The 24,528-nt window shown below is 37.8% G+C and overlaps 3 protein-coding genes across 6 annotated transcripts in view; 2 read left to right on the top strand and 1 right to left on the bottom strand.

The window, feature by feature from the left end:
* Positions 1-290: 290 nt before the first annotated feature.
* LOC109008754 (1-deoxyxylulose-5-phosphate synthase YajO) lies at positions 291-8,243 on the top strand. 4 transcript variants are annotated; one of them, XM_035685263.1, is made up of 11 exons: positions 325-435; positions 3,332-3,434; positions 4,818-5,151; positions 5,378-5,462; positions 5,675-5,791; positions 6,505-6,569; positions 6,658-6,746; positions 6,846-6,925; positions 7,297-7,408; positions 7,592-7,711; positions 7,820-8,097. In XM_035685263.1, the coding sequence occupies exons 3-11, from the start codon at positions 4,842-4,844 to the stop codon at positions 8,003-8,005; spliced, it is 1,164 nt and encodes a 387-aa protein (XP_035541156.1). In that variant the 5' UTR covers positions 325-435; positions 3,332-3,434; positions 4,818-4,841; the 3' UTR covers positions 8,006-8,097. The 4 variants fall into 4 exon arrangements, with proteins under 4 accessions (XP_035541158.1, XP_035541156.1, XP_018844514.2 ...); XM_035685265.1 differs by lacking the exon at positions 3,332-3,434 and having other exon boundaries at positions 291-435; positions 4,808-5,151; positions 7,820-8,243; XM_018988969.2 differs by lacking the exon at positions 3,332-3,434 and having other exon boundaries at positions 330-435.
* On the top strand, positions 330-2,644 carry LOC109008752. Its single transcript, XM_035685262.1, has 2 exons — positions 330-435; positions 1,123-2,644. Exon 2 carries the CDS (start codon positions 1,194-1,196, stop codon positions 2,415-2,417), a length of 1,224 nt encoding a protein of 407 aa, XP_035541155.1. The 5' UTR covers positions 330-435; positions 1,123-1,193; the 3' UTR covers positions 2,418-2,644.
* Positions 8,244-8,515: 272 nt separating the features above from the next.
* The window catches only part of LOC109008755 (DNA polymerase epsilon catalytic subunit A-like), a 41,773-nt gene continuing 25,760 nt past the window's right edge, over positions 8,516-24,528 (bottom strand). Inside the window, exons 27-41 of the mRNA XM_018988971.2 lie at positions 21,414-21,468; positions 21,186-21,328; positions 20,630-21,102; positions 19,841-19,988; positions 19,561-19,758; positions 19,371-19,445; positions 16,084-17,240; positions 15,957-16,005; positions 15,508-15,668; positions 15,371-15,437; positions 11,801-11,911; positions 11,456-11,626; positions 11,147-11,359; positions 9,899-10,005; positions 8,516-9,336 (exon numbers count right to left, since the gene is read on the bottom strand). Of these exons, the coding sequence (XP_018844516.1) occupies positions 8,976-9,336; positions 9,899-10,005; positions 11,147-11,359; positions 11,456-11,626; positions 11,801-11,911; positions 15,371-15,437; positions 15,508-15,668; positions 15,957-16,005; positions 16,084-17,240; positions 19,371-19,445; positions 19,561-19,758; positions 19,841-19,988; positions 20,630-21,102; positions 21,186-21,328; positions 21,414-21,468 (3,489 nt within the window). The 3' untranslated portion in view covers positions 8,516-8,975. The remainder of the gene's footprint in view (positions 9,337-9,898; positions 10,006-11,146; positions 11,360-11,455; positions 11,627-11,800; positions 11,912-15,370; positions 15,438-15,507; positions 15,669-15,956; positions 16,006-16,083; positions 17,241-19,370; positions 19,446-19,560; positions 19,759-19,840; positions 19,989-20,629; positions 21,103-21,185; positions 21,329-21,413; positions 21,469-24,528) is intronic.

Raw genomic sequence — 24,528 nt, forward strand, 5'->3', positions numbered from 1 at the left:
AGGCACTGGACACTAATGTGAAACTTATTGTTGTGGACGATGGTGAAACGTCCCGGCTGTGGACTCAAAGAGGGAACACTCTGAATATTGAGCGACGGACGATGAACAAAGACAATAAAATTTTGGAATCGTCGAGTGCTTTGGTTTTATATTCTTTAGTGTAGATTTACTGACGTGGCGCCTTTTGATTAGAGGCTGTTAGACGCTCAAAACCAGTCGGCCGTTCCAAAGAGGAAATGACTAATTTATATATATAAATATATATATATATATAAATTTAATTTTATCTCAATTTATTTAATATCTTCTACTTATTTTGAGATCCTACCGTTAGCTTATCTTTTCAGTTCCACAACATTCATACCTTTCAGCTTCTTTCCACTTCATTTCAGTCCGTTAATCTTCACGCCGAGCACCACCAACGCCTTGCCACCGGTAATCTCTCTCTCTCTCTCTCTCTCTCTCTCTCTCTCTCTCGGATCTAACTTGTCTCCATGTTTCATTCTGAGTCATTGTCTCTCTCGAAAGTTTCATTCCGTTGATTTTTGCTATATTTCTGTTTGATGATATTTGCCATTTGGGAGTTGCTATTTTTCTTTGGGGCCGATTGCATGCACAAAAATGGGAAAAAAAACCTGCCCGCTCTGGGCGGCTGGGGGCGGTTTCGATTGCTGGACTAGGGCTGATTACGGTCGACCTTTTCTGACAGCGTACTGCACCGTTCAGTTACTTCACAACCATGCTTTTCAAACCCTTACTGATAGCAACAGTTGTCCACTTTTTACCATTTTGTCCAACATAATTAGAACACTGCTGAAACTTATCTAATTTAAAACTATCCAAGTAGCTTTAGATGCTCCTTAAATGCCCTTGATTTAGCTCAAACATGGCCTGCTCATATATTATTTGAGCTCAATTTGAGTTCAAACATGCCCCAGCATATCCAAGCCGAACTTGAAAATCCTGAATACTTGGCTCGGATGGTTTTCACCTCTAGGCACAAACTATTCTATACAGACATTTGACATCGTAGAATCACACTGTCTTAGCACTATAGAACACATAAAACAATAACAGAAACTAGTTTCTACCAAAGCAAGATTAAACCCAGGCTTATTTCAGACAACAATCGCAAGATCAGAGATACAAACCGAGTTCAAGGAAGTAAGCGAGAGCTAGATTGTATTCGAGAAATGGAATTCGCTATGTGCTCTGCTATGGGTATGAAATACAGAAGCATCTCCCCAAAAAATCTCACCCGGCATTATGGACACAAATTCTCTCCTACTGCTCCCAGAAATGGAATGGTTGTAGCAGCAAGCTGGCCCTCCTCCTCCTCCTCCTCCTCCTCCGGTCTGACTACCAATGGGCATGTCTATGAGGTGAGCAGCGGCAGCTCCCAAATTACTTCCAATAATGGTAGGTTTTATAGGAGGCAAGATTCCTGTTTAGTGAGTGCTCCACCCAGAGGTACGAAGCCACGTGCAATTATCAAGTTCTTGGGCGGTGCATTCATTGGAGCTGTTCCTGAAGTCACCTACAGCTACCTAATCGAGCAATTGGCACAGGAAGGGTTTCTCATCATTTCGGTACCTTACAATGTAACTTTTGACCACGCCCAGGCTGCTGCACAGGTTTACGAGAGGTTCAATGCCTGCTTGGACTCGGTACTCACCTCTGGATTGCCTCATGTCAATTTGACACCTGCCCAACTTGCTGGCCTTCCTCTCTTTTCTGTCGGCCATAGCAATGGTGCACTTCTCCAGGTACTTGTGGGAAGCTATTTCTCTGAGAAGGTTCCAAAGGCGAATGTCATAATCTCGTACAACAACAAGCCAGCAACAGAGGCAGTGCCTTACTTTGAGCAGCTGGGTCCTTTGGTTCGTCAGATCATGCCAGTTGTTGAAGCATCTCCAGTTTATGCGATGACTAGGAGTGCCTCGGAAGATGCATGGAAGATGCTACTTGATGTAGCTGGAGCAATGATTCCTGATGGTGATCGGGAATCCTTAGTTTCACTAAACAAATTTGTTGATCAGTTGCCATCAGTACTAAATCAGGTCACTCAAGGGATATCAGAGTTCAGGCCAAATCCATCTGAGAATCGTGATCGTTGCAAAAGCTCATACAATGTCCAACACACCCTGTTGGTGAAGTTCAGCTCTGACACCATAGACGAGACGGACCTTCTGGAGGAGGCATTGAAGCCTCGTGTGGAGTTCATGGGTGGGACACTGGAAAAGGTGCAATTGAGTGGTAATCACATCACGCCATGTGCACTGGAACCAAAGTGGCAAGTGGGTTATGTGTATACTCCAGCAGATGCCATTGCTCAGGGGCTTAAAACTCTTTCCTTGAATGAGACTAGACGACTTGCTAGAACCATAAGCAACTGGTTGGGTCATTTTGAAGATTGAAGCGTCAAAGTTTCTATTACAAATGATAAAGTGTATGTTGTGTACAAAAGTTGAGTTACGTAGCAAAAACAAGTTAGTAGAACTGAGCTTGTTTCTGTGTAATGGTAGCTGGACAAAAAGTATTACTTGATAAGCATGATTGTGATGATCCATAGAGTTAGAACCCAATTGTTATATGATATTGAATTTATCAAATGGCCATATATTAGAGTAGCACTTTTCCATTCCTTGATTGAGTGGCTATCCTTTTCTTTTAGGCATTTTGGTTTCCATATTCTTCTCAATATGCTTCTATGCATAGGGCTGTCAATGGTTAAAATTTGGATCCAAATGTGATTGAATCTGTCCTTATCAATTTGAAGCTTCCAGTGCTCAAGTTACAAACTACTGCATTTGAATTTTATTCTACTGCACTGAATAGAGATAGATCTGATTCTATTAGAATCCAGGTTCGATTGATTTTATTCCATATATAAGGTACATATAAAAGAATTGTATATATACATGTGAGGATAACAAAGGATTTTATGAGATACAATGCTTATCTGTTACCCGGCCAATGAACTAAAAATGCAATACTTACAGAGGAATAAAATCCTCAGAACTCCTTCGAGCAGGAGAGAGGCAAAGTCTGGTCGAATGAGAGGTGATGGTGGGCCTGACACCAGATCATCACCAACCAGAATAGTCTCCTCCATAGCAGGCTGTGAATCCACTGAAGGCCAAAAACACAATAACGAATCTTAGTTATACCAGTAGTTAAATATTAATTTTCACCTAACTATTTTGTCTGGCATTAGTTTTGGTGTTGAAAGATGGCAACTTATTTTCATCAGATGTTTAGGGGTCAATCTTATTATGTGATGAAAGTTTCCTGTGCCATCCATGATTGTTTTCTTATTACCCTATTACAGAGACCCAAGGATTCAATTAAATCACAAGTGGTTGAAACCTGGAAACTACCAGACACACAACACATGAACACAGAATAAGAAGAAACTCAAGAAAATATCTTCAGTTAAGTTTCTGGCGGTGTACTACTTTTCCCCACTCACACGCTCCAGTCACTTTCACTGGTATTCTCTGTGTGTGTGTGTCTGTGATCCACAGTCACGTTGAAAACCTGTAGAAACAGCTTCATTTCAAAGCATATAGGATTGGAATTCTATGGCTTGGTTTTCTTGAATTGTGATGCGGTACTCCAAACTGGGTTTAAGCTATGCCATTTATCTGTTAAATGAATTGCTTCAATATTAGAGACCCGACTATAGGATCGGAATTTATGGCTTGGTTTTCTTGAATCATGATGCAGTTCTCTAAACAGGGTTTATGCTATGCCGTTTATCTGTTAAATAAATTGCTTCAATAACTTTTTGTTTAGAAGAAAACTAAAACAGGTTATTAGAGACCCAACTATGCTGTCATGAACCCCCCCCCCCAAAAAAAAAAAAAAAAGGAAAAAACAACTCCTTCGAGCAGGAGAGAGGCAAAGTCTGGTCGAATGAGAGGTGATGGTGGGCCTGACACCAGATCATCACCAACCAGAATAGTCTCCTCCATAGCAGGCTGTGAATCCACTGAAGGCCAAAAACACAATAACGAATCTTAGTTATACCAGTAGTTAAATATTAATTTTCACCTAACTATTTTGTCTGGCATTAGTTTTGGTGTTGAAAGATGGCAACTTATTTTCATCAGATGTTTAGGGGTCAATCTTATTATGTGATGAAAGTTTCCTGTGCCATCCATGATTGTTTTCTTATTACCCTATTACAGAGACCCAAGGATTCAATTAAATCACAAGTGGTTGAAACCTGGAAACTACCAGACACACAACACATGAACACAGAATAAGAAGAAACTCAAGAAAATATCTTCAGTTAAGTTTCTGGCGGTGTACTACTTTTCCCCACTCACACGCTCCAGTCACTTTCACTGGTATTCTCTGTGTGTGTGTGTCTGTGATCCACAGTCACGTTGAAAACCTGTAGAAACAGCTTCATTTCAAAGCATATAGGATTGGAATTCTATGGCTTGGTTTTCTTGAATTGTGATGCGGTACTCCAAACTGGGTTTAAGCTATGCCATTTATCTGTTAAATGAATTGCTTCAATATTAGAGACCCGACTATAGGATCGGAATTTATGGCTTGGTTTTCTTGAATCATGATGCAGTTCTCTAAACAGGGTTTATGCTATGCCGTTTATCTGTTAAATAAATTGCTTCAATAACTTTTTGTTTAGAAGAAAACTAAAACAGGTTATTAGAGACCCAACTATGCTGTCATGAACCCCCCCCCCCAAAAAAAAAAAAAAAAGGAAAAAACTTTGAAATTCATTCTTGCACTTGTATTTTCTTGAGTTTCTTCTTATTCAGTGTTATGTGTTTAGTGGTTTCCAGGTTTCAACTGCCCCACTTGTGCGGATGGCAATGGCAGTGACTCTACGCCCAACTATCTTCACTAATATCACCCATCTCAAATCCACCACTACCAGGGCGAAGACCGCAACTTATCGTAACTCACAAGCAAACTCGGTGAGGTGCTTCGAGGGAACCGTGGAGGCCCAGCGAGTCACTGTCCAGAACGGGAATGATTCGCTGGATATATGCCGAGTCCTGAACGGGATGTGGCAGACTAGTGGTGGTTGGGGCCGAATTGATCGAGATGACGCTGTCGAAGCCATGCTCCGATACGCTGATGCAGGCCTCTCTACCTTCGACATGGCTGATCACTGTAAGTGGAGGATCTCTATGTATCCTGCTCACTGCTGCTCTCAGGCAAAAATAGTCAAAGTTCTTGCTCTCACCTTTATTTTTGTTTACATGGGAGATTTTGATTGGGCCGTATCCAACTTTCTGTGACAGATTGTTGCGTAAATAACCAGACCACATGGCCTCTCGTTAGTCACTGCTTGACCAAGAATTAGGGTTTGTCTCTAATTGTTATTATGATATTGTAGATGGGCCTGCTGAAGACCTATATGGCATCTTTATCAATCGAGTTCGTCGAGAGCGACCGCCAGAGTTTGTGGATAAGGTCAGAGGGTGAGTTACTACCATTATATTGGACACAGATATTACATGCCATCATTATCCTGTAATTATATTTATTGGAGCAATATCAATCCAGTTTACGTCGTTTGTTGCATAGAAAGAAGTTAAAGCCTTTTGATTCATTATTCTGCATGTTGTGGACAATATAGAAATGAAACTTTACAGTATGTTTGCCTCATTGTCTGTTCTACGATGTGATGCAGTCTTACAAAATGGGTGCCACCACCAGTTAAGATGACAAGTAGCTATGTGAGGGAGAACATTAATGTTTCGCGGAAGAGAATGGACGTGGCTTCCTTGGATATGCTTCAGTTTCATTGGTACCCACACACACCCACACACCCCACACACACATATTCCATTCCTAGCATATTTTTTTAAGTTGATTGATGTAGTAGCATGGTTTTTCTAGTGATGCAATTACCCAATATCGTGTTTTGTTGTCTAGTTTGAAAATGATTCCGAACCAACCATTATTATTTATAGCTTTAAAATTAAAAACGTAGACTAAGTAACAATGCTTATATCAGCTGTGCATGACAGGGTACTAATTTTTATTGGAGTGCCCATGTTACAAAATCTACAAGTGTTCTAAATTGATCCTACAAAAAATAAGAGTTCAGAAGTGCAGTATCTGTTAACTTCAAGCCCTATGAAGCTCAACAAGATTTGATAATGACATAAATTTCCTACACAATTATAGTTAAACTAACTTATACGCAAAGTTAAATCTAGATAATGATTTTGAAAGATTCTAATAGTATCTAGTTTGGTGCAGAATGGAATACTCTGCCATGTATAAGTCACCATCACTCTATAGATTGTCATTCATTATTTGTTTTGCTTGCTACTATCCTGCCCCATACAAGATAGTTTATTTGTGTTCTATGATTTGATTAACTCAAAAAAAAGACAATTTATGGCTTTTTACTTGCACTCCAACGTATATGAAATAATAGACAGCGAAGAGTAAGCTAGTTTCTTTCCAGTGTATTGTCTGATAGTAGTCTTCTGTATTTCTACTCTGAAATAGGTGGGACTATTCAAATCCTGGTTACCTCGATGCACTAAAACACCTTGCTGATCTGAAAGCAGAAGGTAGTGTCATTTCTCTCGTTAATTTGCAATTAATACCTGAGATTGCATTCCTCGACTTGATCAGATTATTTCAGCAAGTGGTTTACAGGTAAAATCAAGACAGTTGCTTTAACAAATTTTGATACAGAAAGATTGCAAATAATCCTTGAAAATGAAATTCCTGTTGTAAGCAATCAGGTAATACTAAATATATTGTTTCTTTTCTTAAATATGTTTTTATAATCCCTTATGTTGCATTTTATATTCTAATGCATTATTAGAATATAATCTTTTTAGGTGCAACATTCAATTGTTGACATGCGTCCTCAGCAGAAAATGGCAGAGCTTTGTCAGCTTACAGGAGTCAAACTTATAACGTCTCTCTCTCTCTCTCTCTCTCTCTCTCTCTCACACACACACACACACACAAATGCATATGCGCGCACAACAATATTATCTAGTCAATCATCCCCCACCCCCCCCCCCCTCCTCTTCTGCAGTAGGTTCAAATCAAGACAATCCTATAATTTAAATATGAGTCATTTTGCCCAAAACAATGTTCTTCTCCAGTGCATTGCACTGACATTGGCCAAAAGGACACCATTCTGACGACCAAAATATAGTCCTTTCAGGGGATGTCCAACTTAGATGTTCAGATTGATGTTGGGTTTTTTTATATTGTCCCTGCTAGACAACTAAACATTCCTTCACATTTCCCTTTTTTTTTTTTAATGTAATATTAATGCAGGTATGGAACAGTAATGGGTGGTCTGTTATCTGAGAAGTTTCTCGACACCAACTTAGCAATCCCTTTTGCCGGCCCTCCATTAAACACACCCTCCCTCCAGAAGTACAAAAGGGTATGAAGTCCTTTAACAGAACTATCCAGTCATAGTGATTCTGAAAATTGTAAAACTCTGTTAGGTAATGCAAATTTTGTAAAATTATTTTGGGGTGAGGGGGAGTGGGTTAGTGGAATTTGAATTTTGTGCATGATGTTGATATATCCAAATCTTTGTTTAAAATTTTGCAATATGTGGCAGATGGTTGATGCCTGGGGAGGATGGAGCCTGTTCCAAGTCCTGCTTCAAACGCTTAAAAAAGTAGCATCTAAACACAAGGTTTCGATCCCAACTGTTGCAGTGAAATATATTCTAGATCAGGTAAAATCAGTTTCCAAATTTTTTTTTTTTCAATTTTTCCCCTTTCTTTGTATAGGCCACATTGAGAAGTCCCCCCATTTTTTTTTTATTTGTTTTCGGATATGGCAGCCCACAGTGGCAGGATCAATGATTGGCGTTAGACTTGGGCTGTCAGATCACATCAACGACTCAAATGCTATCTTTTCTCTTGATCTTGACGAGGACGATATAAACAGCATAAAAGAAGTCACAAAAAAAGGGAAAGATCTCCTTCGTGTAATTGGTGACTGTGGAGATGAATATAGGCGTATATGAGACTAGACAGTGTTGACTTGCATGTTCTTCTCACTTTAATTGCTTTTACTTGAGTAATAAATAAAAAAATACTTCGCTGATTTTTCTGTTAATGTATGTTGTAAATCTTGAGTTTGTTCATTGTATTTCCTTTTTGGTCCTACCAGATTTTTTTTTGTTCGTTAAAAAAAAATTATAGATGTAATGTTTAGGTAAATTGTTTACTATATTATTTAGTAGAATTTAGGTAAATTGTTTACTATATTTTCTTCAACCTTTACTTCGAAGCATTGTTTCGTCAGTTCAACTTTAAAACATTAATTTCATGCTCATTATATATGTGAGCCAAGCTCGATCAAACTCGTGCTTGCAAAATTAGCGTTAAAAATTCTATGTTTTTTTTTTTATTATTTAAATGAAAATTTGAAAAAATTGAATTGAGATTTGAAAAAATTTAAACGGTTTATTACATTGTGTGGAAATTAGAAAAATTGAAATGATGAGATGGGACGAGACAAAATACTCTGAATCCAAAGGAGCCCTAAAAGACGTAAGCATAAATGGAAGGCCACTAAAGTTCATAAAAATGTCAATTACATAATTTACATTGAGCACGCCATCGCATATGGCCGCCGGAAGTAATCACATTTATTCTATTTCCATCCCGGAGTGACACTCCTTGACCCAAGGTCCCAAACTACATCTTCAAACCTCCATAATCCCCTCCACTTTCGTTTTAATATTTCTTGTTTTCCCATTGAAAAAAACTAAAAAAATCCCCTCCACTTTTCTGCTCTATTACATCATACAAAATATACAAAGAAATAAAAGTTGTAGCGACAACAATCTTTAGCCAAAACTTCCTCACCGTTTACAATTCTACACTCCGCCATTCCAGTTTTAATTTCCTTTTTTTTTTTTTTTGTAACTGCCAACCTTGATCAATCAGATAAAAAGAATTCTCTACAAAGGCAAAGGCAAACTCGAAGAGCTAACGAAGTTCTAAAATCCATGAGGTACACTCTTGGAGAAGTTGAAATTTCTGATGAATAGCAATGTTCAAGAAAATCTGCATTTTACTACGGAAGTCTTTCAAATCTTCCTTGCATCTAAATGAGCCGGCACATGCGCATTGCTCAGCTAAATGTGCAGCTTTCACCTGTTGGCACCTAAGGCACACCAGATCCTGAAAGTGGTAGATGCGTTCTCTTTGTCGTACAATTTGAAGAAGAGCGTTCTCCATGACCTCGCGATCATAAGGTTGGCCACATTGTGGCACGGCACAGCGCCACTCCTGATCCACTAAACCCGAATCACGGCATAAGTCTAGGTCTCTGCAGTCGTTGCAGTAGCTGTCAAGAAAAATGATCACTAATCAGCAACTTCTTCAAAGTTGGGAAGAGGTTAAATGTGATAATTGGATCCAAGGATTTAAAAGAGAGTGAAGGAAAGAATAACTTGTTTTTTAACTCTTATCAAACAAGGATCAAGCATGTATGAGCTTAAAATCAACAAGCCCCCAAATAAATCGAACATAATTCACATAATCCAACCATCCAAAGTTCCTCCTGCTACGATACTTCCTCTAGTTTTGCCATGATTCAGAGTCATACAAGTCCCTTAAGGAAATGTCTCCTGTGTCTATTAATAATGATAAACTGAACTGTTGAATTTATTCAAGGCTCCTTCAAATGTAATTTAACAAATTTCACTCTTTTCCCATAAATTGTTTTCTCCAGGAGTACTTGTACCAATAATACAGTTTTAGTATCTGGAGCATATATTACTTGGATTACTGAGGCAATGCAACAATAAACATGAGAAAGAGTTGTGTACACTTCCATTAGTATAATTAGCACAAAACTTAGGAAACAAAAAAACACTTCTCTTCTTCGTTTTTAAGAAAAATCTAACCTGCATATGACATTTGGCAAGATGAAAGATGGGCAAGGATCATGAAACTCAGCTTCTGGAGCAAACTCCCTCACACGAATGTATTTTAATAGATTCTTTCTCATCACCTGTAGAATAGGGGCAGATTATCAAAATATCACTTCAGTGTCCAAGCAGACTCAAATAGAACATTTCAACTTGTTCCAATTGTCAGAAAGAGCTGATATTCTGAAGATGGGAAAAGTGCACAAGATTTCAGTTGCAAATAATATATAATTTAGAAGCTGAAGTGGCAAAAATCTGATTGCATGAGAAAAGAAAACTCCAATCAGTCCAACATCACATGCATACTGACTCATAAATACAGTTTTGTCCTTGGTATATATGAGCTACTCAAAAGGGCCTATTCCTCAATCTTTCAAATTCTAGAGCTGTCTCTAAGGGTACGTCTGGATAGTGAGGTGATCACATCTGTGAATAGTAGTGAAAAAGTAATGATAAAATATTGAATAATAGTGAATAGTAGTAAAAAATAGTGAAAAGTAGGTGAAAAGTACTGATAACTCCACTACCCAAACACAACCTAAGTCAATTGCCAACCAGTCAGCCAGCAAAAGCCCTTACTGTGTATCTGGGGTTTACTCCCCAGGACGGGTCTGAAGGGCCATACCTTAGTGAGTTCCAGGTCATTTAAAAAAATACTTTGGCGATGCATTAATTGTCCAAGAACAACCTTGCCATAGCCAGAATTCCAGATAAGATATTTTGGTCTACAATACTGGCTATAAAAATCATTTGATTCTAAAATTAAAATAAATTCAATAATTCAATATAAGAAAATCTCCAAGTAATTAAAAACCTCGAGTGAAGCAGATAAGATTGAGCAAGTACGATATATGTGTGTTTTAGTGTGTGTGTGTGTGTGTGTATGCCTTCAGTCATAGACCCGAGGAAAAGCCAAAGAAATCAAATAGGCATGCATTATACTAAAAAACTATTAGGTACCACTTAAACTTTTTCTAAAGAGCAATTACTACTAGAAGTAGGATTGCCGTTGGGAGCAATAATAACAATGAAAAAGGTTGAAAATAATAGCGAAAAGGTAAACCCACTAATCACTGGATGAAACAACTATTTACAAGGTTTCTCTGCAAATGCAAAGATGTTAACATATTGCACAAATGTTCCTCAAAATTATATTAAATTGAAATACTGTGACTGAATATGATTTTTACAATATCATGACTTGATCAGTAGAACAAGTATTACCAGAACATCGTGTTGGACATTTTCATCCAGGGCCAGAACAGCACACACATGCTTAATGAACTCCAGCGCAGCATCCCCTTTGTGGGTTTTATCAGCGAATTGTTGGAGGCCAGAAGACGTATGCTGGTCATTTTCTGTATTGTTCACTCCCTTCATATGAAGAATGGTATCACGAACAGTACCCAGAAGTTTGTCTGTGAAGTAAGAGCTGATCTGCAGAATTTTAATAATAAAAAACAATTAGTATATACACACAATGAGGAATCAAAGGGTCGTCCAACCTCTGAATACTAGCATTCCCATTTGTACCTGCTCTCTAAGATATTCGGTCATATGTGATTCAAAAGTGTCATTAGCTGCAACAGTTACGGATGGTGTGCAGGAGTTGCCATCCCGCAAAGAGGCTCTTATTGCAGCTTGCTTTTGTGCATAACTCCAAGGAATATACAAGAACTGTGAGACAACGAAAACAAAATGATCCTGCAGGAAGAACAGAATAACTACTCAGCATGGGAAGAAGATGAATTCCCCAAAAACAATTGAATGGTAGTATCACATTTAACAAATAGAACTAAAGCACAGCATATTACTTTACTGGGAAGTTCATCAAGGTTGCATCCCGTTGGACTGCAAAAATATTATTGAGAAACTTACCTGGATTTTCTTAGGCAAATATTCAGCGATATTCCAGCATGACACAATATCCACTTGAGAATCATCATGTATGATATCATCAGCTTTGGCCGGAATTCCACCATAGTTATACTATAAAATTAAAACAACCAAATATTAATAGGTCTATATGCTTGATGGACGATGGACATGATCAAGGTGAACAAAGAAAAAGAGAACAATCTTAATAGCCAAGGCATAACAGCTCCAAGTCACAAATAATATCCTAATGCCTTTTTTTTTTTTTTTTGTTAATCCTCAATTTTCACACCAAGTTGGAAGATTTTGCCAGTAAGGCATTGATGCTTAAGTTATATCAACTGAGGAAGGATGATAATATAAACAATTTATTTTACTCAGTTTTTCACTCCAATTAAACAAAAAGACGAGACATGTCTATTATTAAGATGCATTCTCCAGCATAAGGTTCTTAAAAGTTAAGTCTAGAAACAGACAGGACTGACCCATCCCCAAACAGATACAGATATCAGGGCATGACTGTAGCAGCTAGTATTTAGCTCAGGCTCATGCAACCTAAAGCCTAGACAATCCTAAAAAATTAATATGACAAATTTACACCAAAATTTACGGTATTCCAGATTGTAGGGTGAACTCTCAAGTGAGATGGATACGGATATAAGATATTAGAAAAACTCAAAGGTAAGGATCCGTGCAAGTTACAGTGTATTCATTGCCCATTTTCGCGGCCATTCAAGAGAATGATAGAGGTGGGATGAGGGGCTAATAGCCATACCAGAAGGTCCCGCATGTAAGGGGTGGATAACCTTAGAGGAAGAACTGCACAGGGTGGCAAATTCTTTGGTAAACGCAGTTCGCTTTTGGTAAGCAAAACATTTCAGCCTTGGGACTTTGCAATTTGTGCTAAAGCGTGCTTTTATCAAAACTGATTGTATGGAGAATTAAAACACAGCTAGGAGCAGCCCCAAGGGTTCTGGGTCTAGTTCTCCCGACTCAAGATACAATGGAGAAGAATAGAAAATCTCTAGCCTTCAATAACAATGGTCAAGGGCATGTGGGTCAGAAAATGCCAAAAATCCTCTATTAATGCTCTATTTGTGCAAAGGAAGTAATGCTCAAAGTTGAGGAAGTCAACGCCAACCCTCTCTATGTATCTCAATGAATACTGACAAGGAAGTTATGGCCAAGGATCATAAGCGTAGAACCCGAGAACATCTCTGAGGGGAATGAGAGTGTGCAAGAAATTGAAGTGATGCATGGGGCATCTGAAGGCATGACAGTTATTGATATGAAGGGGGTAGGTTGTGAGAGTCAAACGCAAAGTGCCAAACAGAGGTATCTTTTGTTGGGGACGTTGTCACCGGTGGTGGTTTTCCAGCATCCAAAGATTTTGATGGGCATGGGAAGTGTAATGAAGTTACAGAAAAGGTTTCTGTAACTGAATGGGAAATAAGAATGGGGGGAAGGCAGCAGCTGGGGGAGGTGGTTCCAGAAAATCTCAAAGAGCTGGCTGTGTTAAAAGACCGCAGAAAACAAACATCCTCCTCTGCTCATTTGATTCCTATTGATGGGAATGAGCTGAATTTCTATGAGCCATTAGATGGTAAACCCCCAGAGCCCTCAAGTCGTACCTCAGCCTGGCTGTTGCAAAAGGGACAGTATCGTTGCGATGGAATGAAGATTGGTGAGATGGAAGCGGCTTTATGTGTCTAAAGGAGGCCAGATCACATTTATCAAGAGCATCCTCTCTAACTTTCCTGCATATTTGTTGTACCTTTTTCCCCATCCCAATAGATGTGACCAAACAGTTTGAGAAAACCGAGATTTTGTTTGTGGTGGTGTAGATGCCGGGTACAACTACCATTTAATTAATTGGCCTACTTGGTTGTGTTTAATCAAGCATTACTAGGCAAATCGTTGTCACGGTTTGCAACAGAGAGGGAGCACATGTGGCGATCGGTGGTGGAAATGTTTTTTTATAGGCAATTAAAAGTTTTATTGAGACAATTAAATAGGCATAGCCCAAGTATACAGGAAGAATACAAATACAGAAACCTAGTTACAAGTCAAGAACTAGAAAGAAAAAAAAAAAAAGAAGGAAATCATGGACACTAGATCCATTGAATAAAATGGCCGAAGCCCAAAAAAATAAGATGTTAAAAAAGAAACATCTAAGTTCGTCCCACCAAGTGATGTAGTCCTGCAGGAGTAGATTTTCACTTCCTAGAGATTGGCAGTTTGGGGAGGCATATAGGAAGGAAAGTATGTATGGATAATGGTTCCGATGTGCTTGATGAAGTGCATTTGAAACGAACTCAATGCTGCGATTTTAAAGACCATGAGAGATCACAACTGAAGCTAAAAATTGTATGCTTAAATCTTTGTATGAATGGTCAACCATCCACAACACTACTAGATTTTCTTCTCTTATGGACTTTTTAAAACTCTCATTCTCTTTCCTCCTCTTAGATAGGCATTCTCCAATGTATACTCCTAGTGTACTTGGTAGGCACCCTTTTGCGCTCCTAATGAAATTTTGTATTGTTACTTATAAAAATTTTGGCATGATGTATGATGCGGCGATAGGGCACTCAAGGAAGTTTATCCACAAGTTTATGGCTTAGCAAGAATGAAAGAAGCCTCGATTGCGGATCTATTAATCATCTCCAATGGTATTCTCCAATGGAATGTTACTTTCCTCAGAAATGAACAAGATTGGGAAATTGACACTTTTTCGGCATTCTTTAACTTTGTGTACTCCACCCGTTTGTTGGGGGGAGTTGAAGACAAGATCTTTTGATGCCCTTCTAAGAAGGGGACATTCACAGTCGGCACTTTCTACCAAACCATGACCACGCACAACACAAATCCATTCCCATGGAAGAGCATTTGGAAGACAACGGCACCTCCAAAGGCAGCATTTTTTGTATGGACGGCTTCTTTGGGGAAGATTCTCACTCTAGACAACTTGAAGAAACATCGAATCATAGTCACGAATTGGTAGTGTATGTGCAAGAAGAGCAGAGAGCCCATTAATCATCTACAACTTTATTGTGAGATTGTCATGACTTTGTGGAATGAAGTCTTTGATCAATTGGGACTAGCTTGGATGATGCTGAGAAGGGTAAGCAACCTCCTAGCTTCTTGGAGAGGCATTCAAGGAAACTCTCAAATTGCATCAATGGAAGATGGTCCCAATATGCCTATGGTGATGGTTTTGGAGGGAGAGAAATGAAAGAAGTTTTGAAGACAGAGAGGTCATGGATGAGATTAGAAATTTATTTTTTAATACTTTCCTCCATTAGTCGATCGTAATTGATTTTCATGGCACGACCTTTCATGAATTTCTTGTATCACTAAACTAGCATGCTTAGGTATTGCTCTTGTATATGTCCTGTATACTTGAGCTCCAGCCTACTCTTTTGATTAATAAAAATTTGTTTACCGATAAAAAAATAAAAAAATAAAAAAAATAAAAAAAATAAAAACTTATAAAAATAAAAGATTATAAAAAACTCATAAAAATCCAATTCAGCACAAACTAAGTTACAAACAAGGCGAAGGTGACAAAACCTGATCCATGAAAAGCAGGGAATGCCAGAAATTCAGCGGCTCAAACTCAATCCACTCGAATAGGTCTCTGTAAACGAAGATAAAAAATAATGGGATGGAAGAAAATTGCAATAATCTACTTAAAATTGGAAACCTACCTAGCTTTCAGAGTTTTAAGCAAGCTATCACAGTAAGCCTTGGCAGCAGAGAGATCAAATTTGCCCGTGTCTATAATAATCTTTGAGAAGTTTGCAAAAACAATTTTGGCACCCAATTTGCGAAATTCTGCCAACAATAGTGCGAACACTTTCCGCATCACCTGTAGATATTAAGAAGAATCGAAAGCAGTCATAAATCATTGCACGCCTGCTTTTACATGTACAGATAGTTATAAAAAGGCCAATTATGTAAGAACAGAATCTAAATCATTGTAATCATTCTTTTGATTACTTCTCTGTAAGAGGAATATGAAACATTTTGTCAAGAGAATGAAAAAGTAAAAGGAAAAAAAAACAAACAAACCTAGTGAGCAACCTTATAGTCTGTGCACCCTAGAACATTTTTCATGTCACAAGGAAACACCCTATGTAATCCAACAAGTATTTACCTTGTGAAGAATGCGGTGAAGGGATGGGTCATGAAGTTTTGATTGAGGGCTGCAATATAAAAGGGAAAGAGGTAATTACTTGAACCAAAAACAAGAACCATTCAAATCAAAGTTAAGATACTGCAACCTGCAGAGCCATCGATAGAGATGTTGCAATATTGCATCCGCGTATACATTTCCAAATGTGACTGCATCCGCAAGGCACCTTTGGATCAACTGTTTTAGTATACGAAATGCAGGTGCACATGCAGTATCCTCATCAAAGCCACCTTGTTCATTCAGAATATGTACTCCAGAAGTCATGTCCTGGTCATATCCTAACAAAGCACCTCCTTCCATTTCATTCACTTGGTTACTTTTTAAAAGACCATTTACAGCCAGGTGATGAATCTTTAGCTCCACAGTTATTTTTCTATATGCACCAGGGTATGTAATAACAGGTTGATGGACCTCATCAACAAAACAGGTCTCTTCTTCATTAATGCCTCCTAGATCCGGAACACCATCATCAGATATCCAAAGTACCTGTTGCTGATCATGTAGTGCTCTTGAAAAGAAAATATCTGCTGTAAAGATGAGCCAGTCGAGTTCAAAATTCCCTACTGGTACATGGGCATATTTCGAGAGAGAAATTCTCTCAGTCAACCACTGGGATGAAGCTGCACACCGCTGCATCCCTATTTTTGCAGCCACTTGTTGCCACCCAAGAACTTGATAGTGACTATCACGAGCATTGGAAGGAATGTTCACACATGGGAAATCATCTAGAGCTCGTATACCTGACTTCATTGATTGAGGATTTGGGCATTCAATAACAGCAATTGTAGGCCCAGGGTGCTGATGTCTGTGCTCATTTATTGCCCTTTGCAAAATATTTTCAGCATCCTTAACATATCCAACATAGTCCAACTTGATAACGACACCATTACTTGAAGGCTGCTTTTCAACAGACACGGCTTGGCAAGCTTCACGGAATTGTTTTTCAAGAAATAATGGTGATAAATCTTTATTTTGATAAGGATTAACCACCACAACAAATATTGTTCTTGATGCAGGAAAATACCCAATGCATATAGCTCGCCTTTCTGAGATGCTGTGATACAAGTAAAAGAAAGAGATGGATTGTTCCAGATAAGAGCATTCCGTTGTAGTCTTCATGTGAAGTTCACTTAGACTCCAGCCATCCTGAACATTTCGTTTCTTGGCTGTTTTTTCCACCTTACAGACACAACCAATCTGGAGGATAGCATTAAACTCCAATGGAACCTTCGTTTCGTATATCCCCTGACAAAGGATTGCATTCTAATCAAACTAACATATGCAATTAAACCACTCAATTAGATATTTCAAATTAAAACTCCAATTGGTAGCATACAAGTTATTCTAGCCCTACTCATAAGAAGTTCAAAATTTCAATGTACTAACCTTAAGAGTTGAATCCTCTCAAAAAAATTACTTCCTTTGTCCTCAGAAAAATTTTCATTTCTTTAAAAATGCTTGAAAATTATGACATGAATATGTGGAAGCTTTAAGCACAGATATAGTTTTTACCAGCATTTGGAGGAAAAATAACGATGTGCGGAAGCTTTTAAGGCTGAAATATATTTTTTATTGGCATATGTGAAAGCTCTATAAAACTATTGCAACCCTAAAACTAATTATTTTGCACAGAAAAAGTAAAAATTTTCAAATATAAATAAGAACCACAGGGAAGTTATACAATGATTTAATAAAAGCCTAAGCCACTGGTCCTCGGTTTACCCCCATGTGGTTTGGCATGTACTAGTTCCTGAGTTCAAATCCGAAAATGGATTTGCCTTAGGGCGTTAGTATTAGTCACCTAGGGATTCATTGAATGTCCCAGTAGGGTTGGGATCTGGCTATAGCTCAAACCCGACTTGAGGGAGCCCTATGGCTTCTCATCGTCTAGGCCTCTCCAATCAGGTTCCCAGCAAGTAGGGTGCTACCATGGTCACGCTTTGGTAGAGAGGTTGCCTCTGATTTCCCCTCCAACCCTTTATTATTCATAAAAATAAATAAAAAGTAAAGGCCCAAGCCACAATTGGACGTATACTCCAATTCACCACCCTTCTATATTCAATCTTAAGCATTACAATCCCTTCCCTTTAAATCCCTAATGCTTTCTTTAGACCATTCCCAATTCTGAAAAAAAAAAAAAAGAAGCTAAAAAACAAAAGATAGGTGGCATAGCTCAAGTCCCACACTTCTACTAGGACTAGTTTTGATACCGTCAGCAACGAACTAAGAAAAGTCCAAGTCACATTTGGGTTTATACCCAAAAGGACTATTTAAGGTTGCAATTGGAACCCCTTTGAATCATTATAAACCACAATAACATCTCCTGACACCCTCATAGGCAATGTAGGATTCTATTCACCTTCATCATATACTCAATCTGAGATGGTTGTTTTTTATAAGTTAATCTGAGATTTTACAAGCTATCATGTTTTAGTCTCACTTCACAAGCAACTAAAGAACAAAAGATGGAACACATAAAAAAATGTACTCACCTTGCAAATGTGTTGGTAGGAGTATTTTTCTAAGACTCCATCCCTTTCCAAAATCCCTTTCCAAAAATGTTACAGTAAGAATACTAGTTGGGAATGCACATTCTACGGCAACTTAGGATGCATGAAAAACTGTTTCGACCAAAAATTTCACCCGAGGTTTCTAAAGTCTAAGATAAAATTTAAGAATTCCTTAAAAACTAGCATTGGGGGTGGAGATTTTGTATTACATATAACCTCTCATCTCTAAAGCTTCCACAAATAAAATGTCCGAAAGTAAAATTTTAAACAAATGCATATAATGCTTCTATCAGGCCATAATCCCATGTCATCTTAAACCAAGGTTGGTCGAACTTTACCTTAAAAAAACCAAGGTTGGTGGAACTTGCCACATCCTTTGTGGCTTGTTATGCATTGCAACTTAATCATGAAGTCAAGAGTGGTACTCAAAAGTCTTTTTTTTTTTTTCTTTTTTTTTTTCTTTTGACAAAATGTTGTACCCTTTTTTTCTTTTTCTGGCCAGCTGAAAATCCGTGTAATGTGATAATATGGTTAGAGTTGCAACAGTCCCTTATATATTGAACTAATCTAGTAAGGTTGGTTTGTTATCTACAAATAATACCCCACATTACTGTCAATGCACAATAAGAAAACAATGAACTAAAAACCATAAAATAGATTTGCTAAAAATGTCATACTGATGCATAGCCATCACGACAAATGCAAGCAGAAATACAATGAAAGAAGTCCAAGAAACTTGTGACATTTACCGTAGATTATGACCAGAAATATAAACGAGGTACACAAACAAGAATCAAATATTTCTTTTTTTTTTTATCTTTTTTGTTTATGAAATGATTAATGTACTTGGTTACCGAGTGCTAACCTCAACTTCAGGGTCTGCCAGGAGGGCTGCAAGTTTTTTACTATATTTTCTAAATTGATCTTCATCGATTGTAACCTATTAAAATTCATCAAAGCAGAAGAAAATCAAAACCTCAGACCTTGAATGTGAAAAATAAAATCAGATGAAAGGACCATTATGAAAACTATAAAAGCCACAACACCAGGCACACCTCATATAAGTTATAGCTATGCCTTCCATGAGGAAGAATCTTGTTGACACGCCTTCCCAGAAACTCTTCAGTTACAGGTGCTTTCGAGTTGAGGTAAAATACTCTGGGAACAGTTATAGGTATCTTATGCATGAATCCTTCTACAACAACCCAGGCAAAAAATTGGCCATTCTCTGAACTCCGAACTAGCTGTACAACCTGAACCATAGAAAGATGAGATCAAGCTTTCACATTCTAATCATTCAGCCCAAACATTCAAAAGGAATTAAAGTCATATTACCTGCCAGTGGCAGCGTGTCAGGGCTACTTCATGCCTCCTAAAATATGAACTGACACCAGATTTTTCCAGAGTATCTTTCTGATTTATCACACCACCCAGGAGTTCAGAAACACCAGTACCATAGTGTCGAGTCTTTGAGTTGCTCAATCTGTCAAAGCCAGTGCCATTACATAATGTGGTAGATTATTAATACCATAGGGTAAAACATATCTGCTCACAATAAGGAGGCACACAAACAAATCACAGTCATCCAGATCTGCATCCAATTGGTGAGGGGAACCACATATTTGATCAATCCAAAATAAATTAGCAAGCATGTCTCTGTTTTCCCATGAAATTTGGATGGTAATACTGACGTACAGCCTAAGCAACATCAACCATCTTGAAGTCATTGACAATAGTTGATGGTATGGATTGATTTTAATAAATTATGGAAGTTCCTTTTTTTTTTTTTTTTATGTTCATGCTTTCCACTTTTGAATTGTCACTAGTCATGATAGATTTTTCACAAAAGCAAACCACCTAACATCCTTTGAAGCTAATAAGGATAATCAACCCCTCTGAACTTTCAGATGGAGCACAAATAAGTGTGACCTTTTAGGTAAATATTTAAACCTAACTATAAATCACATCCCATTCTATAAACAATTATATGTAAAACTCTGGTTCTCAGAATGAAGTTTTGTACTAGGAAAATCTCTGAATCCGTAGGATGACATTTTGTACCATATCTCAATCTGCATGGAAAACTTCCAAGCCTTCATAAGTAGGTAACAAAGAACAGCATACCTTTGCCTCTTCCTTCTCTCCAGAGTATCTTTCCACTTTCTTTTCTTCAGTTCAAGCCATCGTTGGTAATCCACATTCCTGTCAATATTTTCAGAAGAGCGAGCATTTTGGTGCAATTGTGGAGACTCTTGAAGCACATTTTCACCATGACCAGTTTTGTTTTGCACAGAGTGTACTTGGCCATTTTTCTTGACCAAATGCTGTTCATCATTAACTTTATAGCTACGAACAATCGGTCTAAGTCCATTTACAGAACTGCTGCTTTTATTTCGAAAGTCTTCCAAATCTTCAATGACTTCTTCATTCCTCACAACATTGCTGCCAACAGGATCACTGTTCTTTCTTAACAGATCATCTCTGTTCAATGAGTTGAAGATGTCAACTAATTTACGTTGTCGAAACTTGTCCTCCTTCTCACGAACCTTCTTATGCAGCCAATCGGGATGTACAACCCTAGGGACAGGATTTGCAACCTGAAGAATTCAAATAATATTACACAAGGCATGCAAAAGAGAAAGGGAGGTAAATAACCTCAACAATGAAAAAGCAACAAAACCTTTTGCATAGCTGCCGGAATGGTGATAATTTTCTGAATTGCTGAACTAAGCCGTTGCTTGTAATAAGACCAGTCAATAATGGATCGAATGCCAACATCCGATGAGATCTTGCACCATTTTCGTACATAAAACTTCATTATTTCTGCAAATTTGAACATTTTACCCCCTTTCTTCAATAAACAAACAAACAGAAAATGAAGTTGAAGAAAATAATGGAAGAACTTTACCTGCATCAGTTTCAAATATTGCAACAGGAACAGCACGCTCACTTACAGGTGTCCCCTACTCAGCCAACATAAAAAAATGTTTCCATCAAAATGCCCCCCAAGAAAGCAAAAGAAAAAAGGAAAGAAAGCTGAACATAACTATGCCATTTATTAGAATAACAGTTACTGAGATATCAAATAGAGATGAAACTTGCATAGCAGTAATCCATATTACTGAGGAAAAACAAAAAAAAAAGTAACGACATCACATCATGAGTAGTACTCCATAAATTTAGGAAGTGATACGCAAAAACAAATGGCTTAATTAAAAGACACTATCAGAAAAAATGTTTCCATATGTGAACTTACAATTATAAGGCATACAAAATCTCTCTGAGAAGTTGCAGAGAAGAAGAAAGAAAAGCATTGAGAGGAAAGAGAGAAGAATCCACAATGATTATCAGGTTAAGTAGTGATGTTGGAATTTTGAAGGCGTTGTTTTCTAATTACCAAGAAGAAGACGAGGAGCTGAAATTTTCTGTCAAATGATTAGATAGTGGATGTGTTATTGAGCGAAAGACTGATTAACCTTGACGGAGTAGACTTTTTACAGGAGTGGGTTCACCAGTGTAATAGCAAAAGAGCAACTTAAATCAAGGAGAGTTCCATATAATTTTAGCTGGGGTCGAGGCATGGATGAAGTGAGTCAAAAAGGCTGATGAAATTGCCAAGGCAAAGAAGCATTTTTGCAACAAATAACAATGTCTCCGATGGTGACATTGTCAGCAAAATAAACATGATGCAATTGAACATGTCGGCTTTGCTGCCACTATTGCTTATTATTCATGAGGTCCAGAAGAGAAAAAAATTGCTCTTTCTTTCCTTAAGACATTTAGAACAACTTTCCCATTGCATCTTATCTCAGTAGTGCAAATTAGATCAGTAATCCATTTTGGGTGAAAGACAACAAAAAGAACAAAATGCCAAATCTACTATCACAACCAGTGTTTTAAATTTCGTACCGTACCGGCCGGCACGCCGAAATTTTTCGTTTCGGCCGTCTGTCCGGTACAGGTACTATATCTGTTCCATACTGGCCGTACCAGCTGGTACTGGCTATACCGGACTACATTTCGGCCTGTGTTTTTTTTTTTTTTTTTTTCGTTTTTTCAAACAAACTTATTTTTTAACCCCTAATTCAGACTAGACTATTTATAATTTTTATATATATGTATTTATATATAATTTATTTATATATAGACTATTATTTTGGAATATAATTTTGATATATATTTATATATATAATTTATTTATATATCGACTATCCCGAAACGATACCGGTACCGAAATATTTCGTTCCAGTGCCTTGACCGGTATGACGTCCGGTACGGTATTCAAAACATTGATCACAACACCCTTCCGGGTTCAATCAAAGAGTATATATAACTAACCACACCTACAAAACTCATGTCAATGTAACACTGATAATATTAATGTACATAGAGCTGCAATATCGCCCATGGTAATTCACCTAAACACTGCAGAAACAAAAATGTGACAGATAACCTTCCCTGCATTTTTCACTGCCAGTGAGGAGTGTTCAGTCATGAACTCCAAACTACAAGTATATAGACTGGCTTCAGTACAAAAATAAATGCTTGTAGACTTAACTTGCAATGTTATGCCAACAAAATCCTGAATCCAACCAGTACTGTTGAATACTTTAACCTGTTCCCAATGACATAAACTTATCTTTTCTTTCAGGATAAATAGCACTTTCCTTCCCATGAACTATCATCCCTTTTTCACTTACACCCAAAAACTTTTATTCAGTGCAACTTCAACCCTATGCCATAGTTTTTGGTGACATTTTACCTCATCTATATAAAACAATCATTAACTCAGATGAAACACGTGAGAAAAGACAAGATCATTCTTAAAGGGCTTGCTTTTAATTTTAAGGGCATTTTTGTCTTTTTGACACATTTCTGTCCATATTAATGTTGGTTGACACTTGATAGAGGGGCCAAATTCAGACAGAAATTACTAGTGGGGGGGTCCGAGTCGTACTTAATTGAAGTTTAAGGTGTAAGAAAAAGATGGTAGATAGCTCATGAGGGAAGTATCATGTACCCTTTTATTATGTACGGATCCCTATTATCAATACAGTAACCTATTTCTGATTGTTCCCTTGATTTGCCACTGAAAATTCCTAATGAATATCAGAAGATAAGAAACTGCATATGCTAAGTTTTTTTTTTTTCAGTAAAAGATAGATATTATATATATGAATGAAATATGCATAGCCCTTGTACACAGGAAGTGTACATAAGAGCTCCTAAATACATTCTAAAAGCGGTAAATTAAAGACAAGAATTCCTGAACATTATCCCCATGTAATACAATAGTGGAAAACCAAAATATTAGAGTGTGGAGAAAAAAATTCTTCAACTCGGATATTGTGCATTCCTTATCTTCAAAGCAACACGCATTCCTTTCCGTCCAAATACACAACGGAATCATCTTCCACACTGCTGCCACTTGAAGACAGCCTTGCATCTTTGGCCAACAACCCAACAAATCCATCACCCTCATAGGCATAACCTAAGCAACATCAACCCTAAGAAGAATCTCATCTCACAACACCCTTGTTACCTCAAAGTGTAGTAATAGATGGTCCACAAATTCTCCATTCTTCTTACACATGTAACACCACTCCAACACCACACATCCTCTCTTTTTCAAGTTATCCGTGGTCAATATCTTCCCAATAGCAGCACTCCAAACAAAAAAAGCTACTTTAGAAGGCACTCGAGACTTCCAAATGTTCTTCCAAGGAAACGGAGTAATATCAAATTGTGTTGTCAAGATGCTATAATATGCCTTAACTGTACACATCTTGTGATTATTAGACCGCCACTTCAAGCTATCTCGCTGTGTCATAGTAGTCTTCATGGAGTATAGTAAGCTGAAAATTTCTGAAACAATAGGTAATTCCCAGTCATGGAAATCCCTATTAAAAAGAATATTCCACTGGTATGCACCATGAGAAAATAAACGCACATCCGCCACTGATACCTCCTATTAACTGCAATACAGTATAAAGCCGGAAAATTCTTTTCCAATGCATGATCTC

This window comes from Juglans regia, chromosome 14 (assembly GCF_001411555.2).
Source record: "Juglans regia cultivar Chandler chromosome 14, Walnut 2.0, whole genome shotgun sequence".
Taxonomy (NCBI): domain Eukaryota; kingdom Viridiplantae; phylum Streptophyta; class Magnoliopsida; order Fagales; family Juglandaceae; genus Juglans; species Juglans regia.